Source organism: Trichechus manatus, unplaced genomic scaffold, assembly GCF_000243295.1.
Source record: "Trichechus manatus latirostris isolate Lorelei unplaced genomic scaffold, TriManLat1.0 scaffold00029, whole genome shotgun sequence".
In the NCBI taxonomy this organism is placed as follows: domain Eukaryota; kingdom Metazoa; phylum Chordata; class Mammalia; order Sirenia; family Trichechidae; genus Trichechus; species Trichechus manatus.
The window spans coordinates 17,525,548-17,536,737 of NW_004443965.1; the positions used below are offsets into that span (position 1 = coordinate 17,525,548).

Genomic DNA, 11,190 nt, shown 5'->3' on the forward strand with positions numbered 1-11,190 from the left:
CTTATCGTACTGCCCTAGAACCTCCAGTAAAATGCTGAATAGATGTGGTGAGAATAGACATTTTTGCCTTGTTCCTGATTTTAGGGGAAAGCACTCACTCTTTCATCATTAAGTGTGATGTTAATAGTAGGTTTTCCATAGATGCACTTAATCAGGTTGAGGAAATTTCCTTCTAGTCTAATTCACAGACAGTCTTTTAATCATGAATTAATATTGAATTTCGTCACTTGTTCTTTCTGAATTCTTTGAGATGATCAGATGTTTTTTTTTTCTTTTTTAGTTTGTCTATATGGTGAGTGGAAACCCTGGTGGTGTAGTGGTTAAGAGCTCTGGCTGCTAACCAAAAGGTCGGCAGTTTGAATCCACCAGGTGCTCCTTGGAAACTATGGGGCAGTTCTACAATGTCCTATAGGGTCACTATGAGTCGGAATCGACTCAGCAGCAATGGTATATGGTGAATTACACTAATTGATTTTTAAATTGATTTCAATTGTTTAATTAACTGCATTCCTGGTCTAAACCCCACTTTGCTGTAATGTATTAGCCTTTTTCTAAAAAATATATTTCTAGATATAATTTGCTAAAATTTTATTAAGAGCATTTGATCTGTATTCATGGGGGATATTGGTCTGTGGTTTTCTTTTCTCCTAATGCCTTTGCCAGACTTTGATATCAGGGTAATAGCAGCCTCTTAAATGAGTTGAGAAGTATTTTTTCCTCTTCATGAGAGTTTGTGTACACTCGTTATTGTTTATTCCTTAAATTTTTGTTCAAATTTACCAGTGAAGCTATCTAGGCTTGGAGTTTTTTTTGTGGCAAGATTTTTAAATATAAGTTCAATTTCTTTATGGCTAGTCAATTTTTCTCTTTTTCTTTGAATGATCATGGGTAGTTTGTTTCCTTCAAAGAATTTGTCCATCTCATCTAATTTGCTGAATTTATTGGCATAAAAGTGTTCATAACATTCCCTCTGTTACCATTTTAAATGTCTGTAGTGTTATCATCGCTCTCATTCCTGATGCTGGTAATGGGTCTGGCTAATTTTATTGACCTTCTCAAAGAACCAGTGTTTGGTTTCTTTGATTTTTCTCTATTCTTATTTTGTTCCATTTTAATTTCATTGATTTCTGTTCTCTATTACTATAGGTTTTTATTCAGCTTACTTTCGTTTATTGTGTTTCTAGTTTCTTATGGTGGAAGCTTAGGTCATTAATTTGAGAGCTTTTTTTTTTTTTTTTTCCTAATATAGGCTTTTAGTGCTATAAATTCTCGAGTACTGCTTTTGTTTCATCCTCCAAATTTTTGTTATGTTTTTATTTTCATTCAGTTCATAATAATTTTCCTGTTGATTGCTTCTTTTACTAATGGATTATTTAGAAGTGTGTTTTTAATTGTACAAATATTTGCAGGTTTTTCCAGATAACCTTTGTTGATTTCTAATTTATTTCCCTTCTTAGACTATTTGTATTTAATGTAATATCAATATGATTGAGTTTAAATCTACACTCTTGATTTTTCTTTTGTAGTTATTCTACTTGTTCTCTGTCCTATTTTTCCAGTTTCTTGGATTAATTTTGTAGTTTTATAAATTAATCCATTTTATTTCTGTACTTGACTTTTAGTTACTCCTCTTTATTTTATTCTTTTTGTGGTTGCTCTAGGGTTTATGGAGCCCTGGTGGTGCAGAGGTTAAGAGCACGGCTGCTAACCAAAAGGTCAGCAGTTCAAATCCACCAGCTCCCCTTGGAAACCCAGTGGGGCAGTTCTACTCTGTCCTGTAGGGTCGCTTGAGTCAGAGTCGACTCAACGGCAACGAGTTTGGTTTTTGGTTCTAGGGTTTATAATATACATCTGCAACTCATCACTGTCTACCTTCAAACAATATACTACTTTCCATGTAATGTAAGAAACTTAGTATACTTTTATTTCAACCTTTGTGCAATTGCTATGATATAATTTGCTTCTCTATTAGTTACAAACTCCATTATTCATTGTTACCATTTTCCTCTAGACATCCAGTTATCTTTTAAAGAGGTTAAAAATAAGAAAAAAACTTTTTTTGTATTTATCTGCATTTTTACCGTTTGCAGTGCTCTATTTATTTATTTTTGAGTCTAGATTTCTATCTAGTATATTCTTCCCCTCTGAAGTACTTTTTTTAACATTCTTTCAGCAATGTCTGGTAGTCAATAACTGATCTGTAAATATTTGTTGAATGAGTAATTTTCATTTGTGTCTGTTTTTGCATAGTCTCCTTAGAAAAGAGATCTAATCTACCTGATTACTGAAAACTCACCATTATTTGCTTTTTAGTATGAAATTAAAATATATTACTTAAAACTCCTTATATTTTTTGCATTTAACCATGGAATGTTTAAAAAATTTAGCACCTGCTATATATTTACCTTTTCAAAAACTTGTTGCTACATTTGTTTGCTACTGATTTCTGAACTGAAGTATTAATCCTAGATCAACATTTAAATTTCAGTGTAAATCAGAACTATAACTGTTCATAGGATTAAAAACTAAATAATTCTTTGGTTTATTTTGTTCCAGTTCCAAAAATTGAGACATGATCTGGAAATGGTACTGTCTACTATTCAGTCAAAGAATGAAAAGTTAAAGGAAGACTTGGAAAGGTATATTTATGTTATAAAAAGCTATTGCTGTTGAGTCAATTCCAACTCATAGAAATGCTATAGGACAGAGTAGAACTGCCCCATAAGATTTCCAAGGCTGTGATCTTTACAGAAGCAGATTGCCACATCTTTCTCCTGTGGAGCAGCTGGTGACTTTTATTGGCCAATCTTTTGGTTAGCAGCTGAGCTCTTTTAACCACTGCATCACCGTGGCTCCTTTGTTTATGTTATAAATACTGTTAAGCACTGATAAATGTTGAATTGGCAATTAATGTTTTATTTGGCTTTTTTTTTTTCCTCAATGTTTAAAGGGAGCAACAGTGGTTGGATGAACAAGAACAGATACTGGAATCTCTTAATACAGTATACAATGAACTGAAAAACCAGGTTGTACCATTTTCTGAATCAAGGTATTAATTTTGTGTTCTAGGTTTTTAAAATAGGGAAAAGTATTTTCATTTTTACATTTTACATTACAAGAAATGCATAGTTGGAAAGAAGGTAAATGTTACCAGGAATCATGAGTCTTCCCTAACTTTTGCCAGTTATTAATTACACAGTCTTTTTTCAATGACTTGACTTGATTGTACTTTTAGTTTCCCTTTATGTTAAAAAGAAAGTATTACTTCATAAAGCTAGTTATTTGGTTTAAGCAGTGAAGTTTGAACAGAGTTTTTGATCAACTTTACGAGTAACCAGTTACATGTACATAGGTAGTTTATCAGCTAAATGCTTCTCAATTTTTTTTTAATCTGCTAGAATCTTTAATGAGCTGAAAACTAAAATGGTTAATATAAAAGAATATAAGGAGACGCTCTTGTTTACCTTGGGTGGTTTTCTAGAAGACCATTTTCCTCTGCCTGATGGAAAAGTTAAAAAGAAAAAGGTAAGTTTTAGAGTAGATATTCATATTTGAAATTGTTTTAGGTAGTTTCAAATGGGAACTTTCTGATAAATTTTTGTATGTTTATATACAGATCTAAGATATACACACGTAGATACATGTACAGAAATATTCCGTCATCACATTATAATGTTTATTGAAAAATTAGAATAGATTATTCAATAAAATGAGATTAAATGTTATTTTTTTTTGTAAAGTGGGAAACATGGACAATATATTTAAGACTTCTGTAAAATGAAATGTTTAAGTATTATTTAACTCATAAATTTTGGTCATTGAGACTTAGGATTTATGTAAATTAAACCTAGCTATTTGGTGAACTAAGCCAGCTTTTTGAAAGACAATTTTTCCAGTTCAAGTCTTCTATTTTCATATGCACCTATTTCACAGCTGCAGTTTTTCCCTTTCTTTAACTGTTCTTTTCCTGGAATCTCAGCTTTACTGAGTTATGAGTCAAAGTATGGATATTATATGACAAAAATTGCCTAGAATAGTTATTTTCAATCTTTTTTGAGAGATCCTGATATGTATGTCCCCTAGTAAAATGTAATGACCTAGTTAAAAATCTTGTGTGTCTCCAAATTCTGTAGAGCACACTTGTTTTTTTAATGCCTGTATGTTCATAAGTGATCTTCCCTTTATCATGCCTGATATTTATAATTTGTGTTTTCTGTCTTTTTTAAATCAGTCTTTCTTGGAGTTAATCAATTTTATTAATCCTTTCAAAGAATCACTTTTAGTTTTATTTTCTCAGTCATTCATCTGTTTTCTATTTAATTTCTTTTTTCCTTTGGTTTATTCTTCTTTTTTAGCTTCTTGAAATAGAAGCTAGATCACTAATTTTAAACTTTTAATATTCTTAAATATATCCATTTAAATGTATAAATTGTCCTCTAATCACTGCTTTATCTAGAATCTACAAATTTTGATATGTTGTATTTTCATTATCTTTGAGGTAAAAATATTTTCTAATTTGCTTTGTAACATCTTCTTTGACTCATGGGTTATTTAAAGTGTGTTGTTTAATCAACATTAATTTGGATAAAGAAATAGAAGACATGGTTATCAAAAACTGCAAACAATATACAACTAAATGGGCTAATAGTAAATATATTGGGTGACAGAATCAGGACTATTTTTTCAGTTGGCCAGAAACTGGGCCGTATAAAACAGAATGATATTTAGTAGAAATACATAGAATATCTCTATCGAATTTAAAACATTAAAAAAATGAGAGAGATGTATCTTAGCTGGATGTATAAAAAAGACTTTCTCATCTTAGATGATAGTATCCTCAGATAGAAGTCAACAAGTTGAAATAGATGCCCAGAAGCTAATGCAATCTTAAAATTAATAAATAGAATTCCAGCATTTACAAATATAGATATGTCTTCTTTTTCCTCTTTTGTGGTCAAATCACCTAGATCATTGTCGAGACTGGATTTAAAAAAAAAAGGACAAATTAGAGTACATTCAGAGAACAACCATGATATTGAGGGACCTCAAAACTATGGCATATGAAAAATATTTGAAGGAACTAATGATAATTAATAAGAAGAAGAGAAGACTTGGGGCTCATAGTAGCTGTTGTCAAATATTTGAAGAACTCTTGGGTGGAATCGAAATACTGCATTTTCGTAAATAATACGCACACACACATATAACGTGCATAGTGCACATAGGAAAATAACATGGAGGGGGTTGTGCAGTTGACAAAAAATGTATAGTGCATGTTATTCTTGTAAAATATGGTAGATTTATTCTCTGTTATCCCAAGAGAAAGGAATCAATGAGTGGACTTAACATGAGAAACTGTCACGAGCTGTAGAAAGATGAACAAGGTTCCCTGGGAAGCATGTTCCCTGTCCTGAAGCTGTATCAGTAGTCTGGGATATCATTTGTTTGGGAAATTTTTGTTGGGGGGTTCAAACACTAGACTTTCTTTTATCTGATTATATCTAATATGTATAATATTATTTATCTAGTATTTATGGATAGTTTCAATTGTATCTTCTACTAATTATAAAAGTTTTTACTGTCATAAAGTTGGTTCAACTTCATTTTTTGTTTTTACAGTTAAGAACAATCAGATTGTTTACTTTGAGAATTCTTTTTAAAGCATCTAATCTTGAGTGTTTGATTTTAGTATACTTTTTGCTTAGTTACTTAATGCTGCCATGACAAAGTATACACAAGTGGGTTGCTCTAAAGAACAGAAATTTATTTTCTCATAATTATGGAATCTGACAGTCCAAATCAAGGTCTCAACCATGTTGATTCCTTCATGGGCCTCTTTCTAGTTTCTGCTTGACCGCTGTCAATCCTTGGCATTCCTTGGCGTTCTTTGGCGTTTGTCTTCCCCACTGTGCGTGTCTTTGTCTATTCTGCTCTTTTTATAACTCAGAAGTGATTAAGTTTAGAACTTACGCTACTCTGGTATGACCTCATTCCCATAACAAAAGGAAACCTTTATTTCCAAACAGAGTCATATTTACAAGTACAGGGGTTAAGATTTCAGCACATATTTTGGGGGGACATAATTCAGTCCATAACAATCTTGTGCCATTACAATTATCAAATGTTAATTTTTTAAATTTTATAACAGATACAGTAATATTCTGCCACTGCAGAATTGAAATGTTAATTTTTTGTATTCACATTTCTCTCAAAGAAAAACTTGCAAGAACCAACTGCACAGCTGATAACACTACATGAAATGTTGGAGGTAAGTGTTTTGTGAGGTTTAATTTTTCTGTCTTGAACGTTTCTCTTAATTAGTGATTCATGAACAATTAGACCAGTAACCAGTTGCCGTGGAATTGATTCCGGTTCATGGCAACCCCATGTGTCTCAGTATAACTGTGCTGCATAGGATTTTCAGTGGCTGATTTTTTGGAAATAGATTGCCAGTCCTTTATTCCCAGGTGCCTCTAAGTGGACTTGAACCACCATCATTTTGGTTAGCAGCTGAGCACATGAAAGGAGCTCTGGTGGTTCAGTGGTTAAGTGCTTGGCTGCCAGCTGAAGGGTCGGCAGTTCAAATGAACCAGCCACTTCATGAGAGAAAGATGTGGCAATCTGCTTCTGTAAAGATTACAGCCTTGGAGCCTCTATTGGGCAGTTCTACTCTGTCCTTTAGGGTCATTATGAATTGGAATTGACTCAACGGCAACGGGTTTGGTTTTGAGCACATTAACCATTTGCACCACCCAAGGACTCCACACACAGGCTTGAAAAAGAAAAAATACTGCTTTAGATCTTAATGTAGACATTAGTCTTCTATAAATATATTTATAATAATTTATCATTAATACAAAATTAATTTCTGTACAGTATTGGAAAGAATATTGTTTTTTAAATGAACTCGAAATTAAAATCTAATCCTGAATCATATTCCCAAGATTTCTTTATAGGTAAACACTTTTAAAAATATTTTTATGAGATTATTTAGTAATTTACTTAGTAAAATCCTATGCTGTTACATGATGCAATGTTTAGTTGGCAACTATGCTCTGTTTAAAATATATAAGTGAGCTTAAGGATTCTGTCCACAAAATTTTGATAATTTGTGCAGTTTTTCTTTAAATAACATCAGGTCATTTTTCATATTGCAAGGGCTGAGTAAATTTAACTTCATCTACTTTACATTCACTTTCTTTTACAAATAACCTTAACCTGTTTTAAAAAATATTTTTGAACTTCAGCCAAATTATCAAATGTGTTTAGTACTTTAGAAGATCTCAGTATGGCCATCCAAGGCAAATGGGGCAGAGTGGAAGATAAAATAGTCTACAAAAAGTAGGATATTTAGCAATTAGTGTGCCTTTTTTAAAATCACTGTTAAGGTTAAAAGAAAGAGTGATTTCAAAAAATAAGTTTCATTGTAATTTTATGAATTGAGTACTAAGTCTCGTTTTTTGTTCAACAAACTAGTTTGGATGCCTTAGAATATCTTAAATACAGAATATTATTGTTTTGAAAAGCAAAATACAAATCTTTGTTATGATTAGAACCTTTTTATGCGCTGCTAGCTACTCTAGTTTGTAGTGAAATTAAGACTACTGTTTTTTGTGGATGACTTAACATTTTTAAATAAAGGTTGTTATTTATGTGACAAATATTAACAGATATTAACTGAAATACATGTATAATTTTTAAAAGGTATACTATGTGATACCATATAAAACTTAAAATTACAAACCATTTTTGTCTCCTAGGCTTATATTATCAATGATAAAAGTAACCAAATTTAAACTGCAATTCAGTGAAAACTAAAACAATGTAAATGTTTTAGATTTGGATTTTAGTATTTAACTATTTCTGACATTTTCTGTAAGTTCAATTAATATAATTAAGATTAGAAATGAAAAACTAGAAAGATGTTAAATTATATTAAAAAGAGCATTGCTTTAAAATGGGAATCATATTTAATTCTTAATCATGGACCTGAAAGAAATGAGGCCAAAGCTTTTTTTCCCAGGTGGTAAGGCTTGAAATAGCTGAAGTTAATAATAGATGAAAATGTTACTTTATGAATTGAGATATTGATATTAATAGGAAATATGATTGAAATTAGCACTTGAAATGTTAATTTTATTAATTTCTTTGGCACTTTATACTTGTATGATGTTTTCACTTTTCCATGTTCCTTAAAATAATTGTATCTTTCAGTTAATGCTTTGGCCCAACAGTTCAGAGATATGGAATATGATCCATGATCTGCCACTAATTTGCCCCTGAAGAACCCCTTAATTCTTCTAAGTCCTGATTTTGTAATTTCTGAAGGCACTGGGATGTTGCTCAGGCGGGAGAATAGTAATTGGAGTATGTTTAGTATTTTTTCATGGTGTTTCATAGAATATTAGTGTTCAAAGAGTTGTAAATATGTGTTCTTTGAAAAAAATATCCTAATGCCTATGGATTTAGGAAGGACAGTGATTCGCAGTGCACATTAACAATCTTTCTCAAGCTTATTTGATCACAGAACCTTGCTTTTCAAGAACTAAGAACATCTTTTAGGGAGGCATTCCATGGAATGCAGTTTGGGAAATGCCAGCCTGTATAGGTTTTTTTTTTTTTAATTGTTGTAAAAAGTATAGGTAACACATTTGCCAACTCATCGTTTTTCGCTTGTACAATTCAGTGAAACAAATTACATCAATCATATTGTGCAACTATCACCAACATCTATTACTATAATCTCCATCCCCATAAACAGAAACTCAGTGCTAGCTAAACAAAGATTCCGAGCCCATATAATTTTAATATAAATTACTCAAAACTTCTTAATTTGTGGTTGTAACCTCTCAACATTTTTTTATTTTTAGGTAATTTCTTTTCCTCAAATATTAAACATATACGCTTACTTTCTTTTGAACTTTTTGTGTATTTTGTTGAGTAGTTAATTGATTTTTTAAGTTTTGTATTTTTATGTTTTAGAAGTGATTATAACTAAACTTATATCCTAAAGAAATTGTAAATCTTAAGTGGGAGAATTATAACTATTTTTTAACCAGATTTTAGGAAGAGTTTTCAAAGTTAAAATGCAGCGATATACTTTAAAGACTTTTTCCCCCCACAAACATCTGTAGTCTTTAAAAAAGGAAAATCAATTATATAAGTTAGTTCATAAGTATCATGATTTAAACAACTGTTTAAGGAGAAAGGAGATCAACATTGTTTTATGAAAAACTTTCTTAATGTTTTATTATAGCTGTACCAGCTTTTTCCCAAGTAAAGTATATTTTGAATATTTTTTCCTAGATTCTTATAAATAAATTATTTGATGTTCCACATGATCCATATGTCAAAATTAGTGATTCCTTTTGGCCACCTTATATTGAGCTGCTGCTGCGTAATGGAATTGCCTTGAGACATCCCGAAGACCCAAACCGAGTAAGATTAGAAGCCTTTCATCAGTAAAAGGATGTCATCCTTTTCATGCAATCTTAAAGAATCTTGTCATTCAAGGATAATGGAAACACTGAGGACTATTTGGATAAAGAATGTTATTTGCAAATCAAAGCACATAGTCCATCTTCCTTTTATCCTTAAATGACGCCTGCTGTCATCTGTTCATTTTAAAATGGTCCTTTCTCATTCAGTTAGCGCTTTCATGTTTTAAACTATATGGACAAAAATGCAGATAAAAGTTATTCTAGACTTAACTGCTATAAAACATTTATGCACCTTATCTCACACAGTATTCTTTGGAAAATTCTTTGTTAATTTATGATGTTGCTAAAGTAATATTTTTCTTCATAAATTTATTACAGTTTCTTTTATGTATTTTGAATTCCATTTGGTACTTCTTTGAATATAGGAAATTTAATGGAAAGGTCATTTAATTTTCAGATGATTTTAAAGTTGAAGTAGTATTTGACATAGAAAGTAGAATACTTTTAAAATATTGAACAAATCTGTTTCGTTTATACTGCCTTATTTGTAGAGTTGTTACAAAGTGGAACATCAAAAACCAATGGATAAAACTAGCATAAAATATATTTTAATGTGCATTATATACTAAGTGATATTATATATCTAACCACTCTTGATTCTGCTAATTATTACCAACAAAATTGTGTTTATAACATTTTGCTAATTCTTTGTGAATTTTCTGTAAATAAAATTCTCTCATCTAAAGACTCTTAACTTTTTAGTGATGTGGCACAATATTTTTAATAATAGAAGACTTTTTCACGAATGGATAAATTAAGATAGGGCTCATGCAGGATTACATACAAGCTGAAGTAGAGAATTATAAACCTATTTAGTATCATTAGTTTTCTGAGAGGACTTTATATATACTTCTTGAAAAAGCTTTCTACTGTATATCATCCAGATTTCTTGCTTCATCTTTTTTTTTAAGGAAGCAAATAAACTTTCAAATACACCATGCCCCTTTTGTAGAAAATACAAACATTGCTGTATTTTAGAGAATCTAAGTTCTTTTAGGGGAAGATGACCTGTAAAGTACTTTCTTAGAATATTCCTGTTGGGGGTCCAAGGAATGAGTAACTTTTATTTCTTGATGTTACTAGATAGGCAAGAAATGGTTATGGTAGTGTGAGCTTGACAGTAATTCTTCAGAGCCAGTGATACTGTTCTCTTTGAACTCCTCTGTGTTACAAATTACAGAAAGGAATGGATAAAGGCAGTAAACAACATGGTGAGTTATCTAGCAAGTCTTTATGTTTTACTGGTAAATCTACTTATTATGATTTTTTTTTACAGTATCTTGTATAAAAGGAGCACTGGTAGTGCAATGGTTAAAGTGCTCAGCTGCTAACCAAAGGGTCAGCGATTTTTTTCTCTATGGGAGAAAGATGTGGCAGTCTGCTTCCATAAAGATTTCAGCCTTGGAAACCCTACGGGGCAGTTCTACTCTGTCCTGTAGGGTCGCTATGAGTCAGAATCAACTTGACGGCATGGGTTTATCTTGTAAAATGCTCTGAAGAAACTATGATTGCATCCTACTTTAATTCATTAACCTAGGCTTCTTACATAGGAAGATTACTTGCCCACTTTTGATCTTAGACATAAACAAAGTAAATCATTGTAGAATTATTCTTGATTTGTAGTCCATCTAAACTTAGAACTCTTAAAGCCTTTTGTGGTTTTGAGTATGTTTGAGAAAATGTTTCCAGT

The 11,190-nt window shown here is 31.3% G+C and overlaps 1 protein-coding gene across 5 annotated transcripts in view; it reads left to right on the forward strand.

The window, feature by feature from the left end:
• Nucleotides 1-10,863, forward strand: part of CENPK (centromere protein K) — a 46,507-nt gene extending 35,644 nt beyond the window's left edge. For 2 of the 5 annotated variants that reach the window (XM_004374546.2, XM_023729605.1), the window contains 6 exons: nt 2,557-2,639; nt 2,951-3,049; nt 3,399-3,525; nt 6,215-6,268; nt 9,307-9,438; nt 10,588-10,686. In XM_004374546.2, coding sequence (XP_004374603.2) covers nt 2,557-2,639; nt 2,951-3,049; nt 3,399-3,525; nt 6,215-6,268; nt 9,307-9,438; nt 10,588-10,641 — 549 coding nt within the window. In that variant the 3' untranslated portion in view covers nt 10,642-10,686. Of the gene's footprint in view, nt 1-2,556; nt 2,640-2,950; nt 3,050-3,398; nt 3,526-6,214; nt 6,269-9,306; nt 9,739-10,583 lie in introns of those variants that run through there. The other 3 variants (XM_023729603.1, XM_023729604.1, XM_023729602.1) reach the window with 3 other exon arrangements.
• The last annotated feature ends 327 nt before the right edge of the window (nt 10,864-11,190 follow it).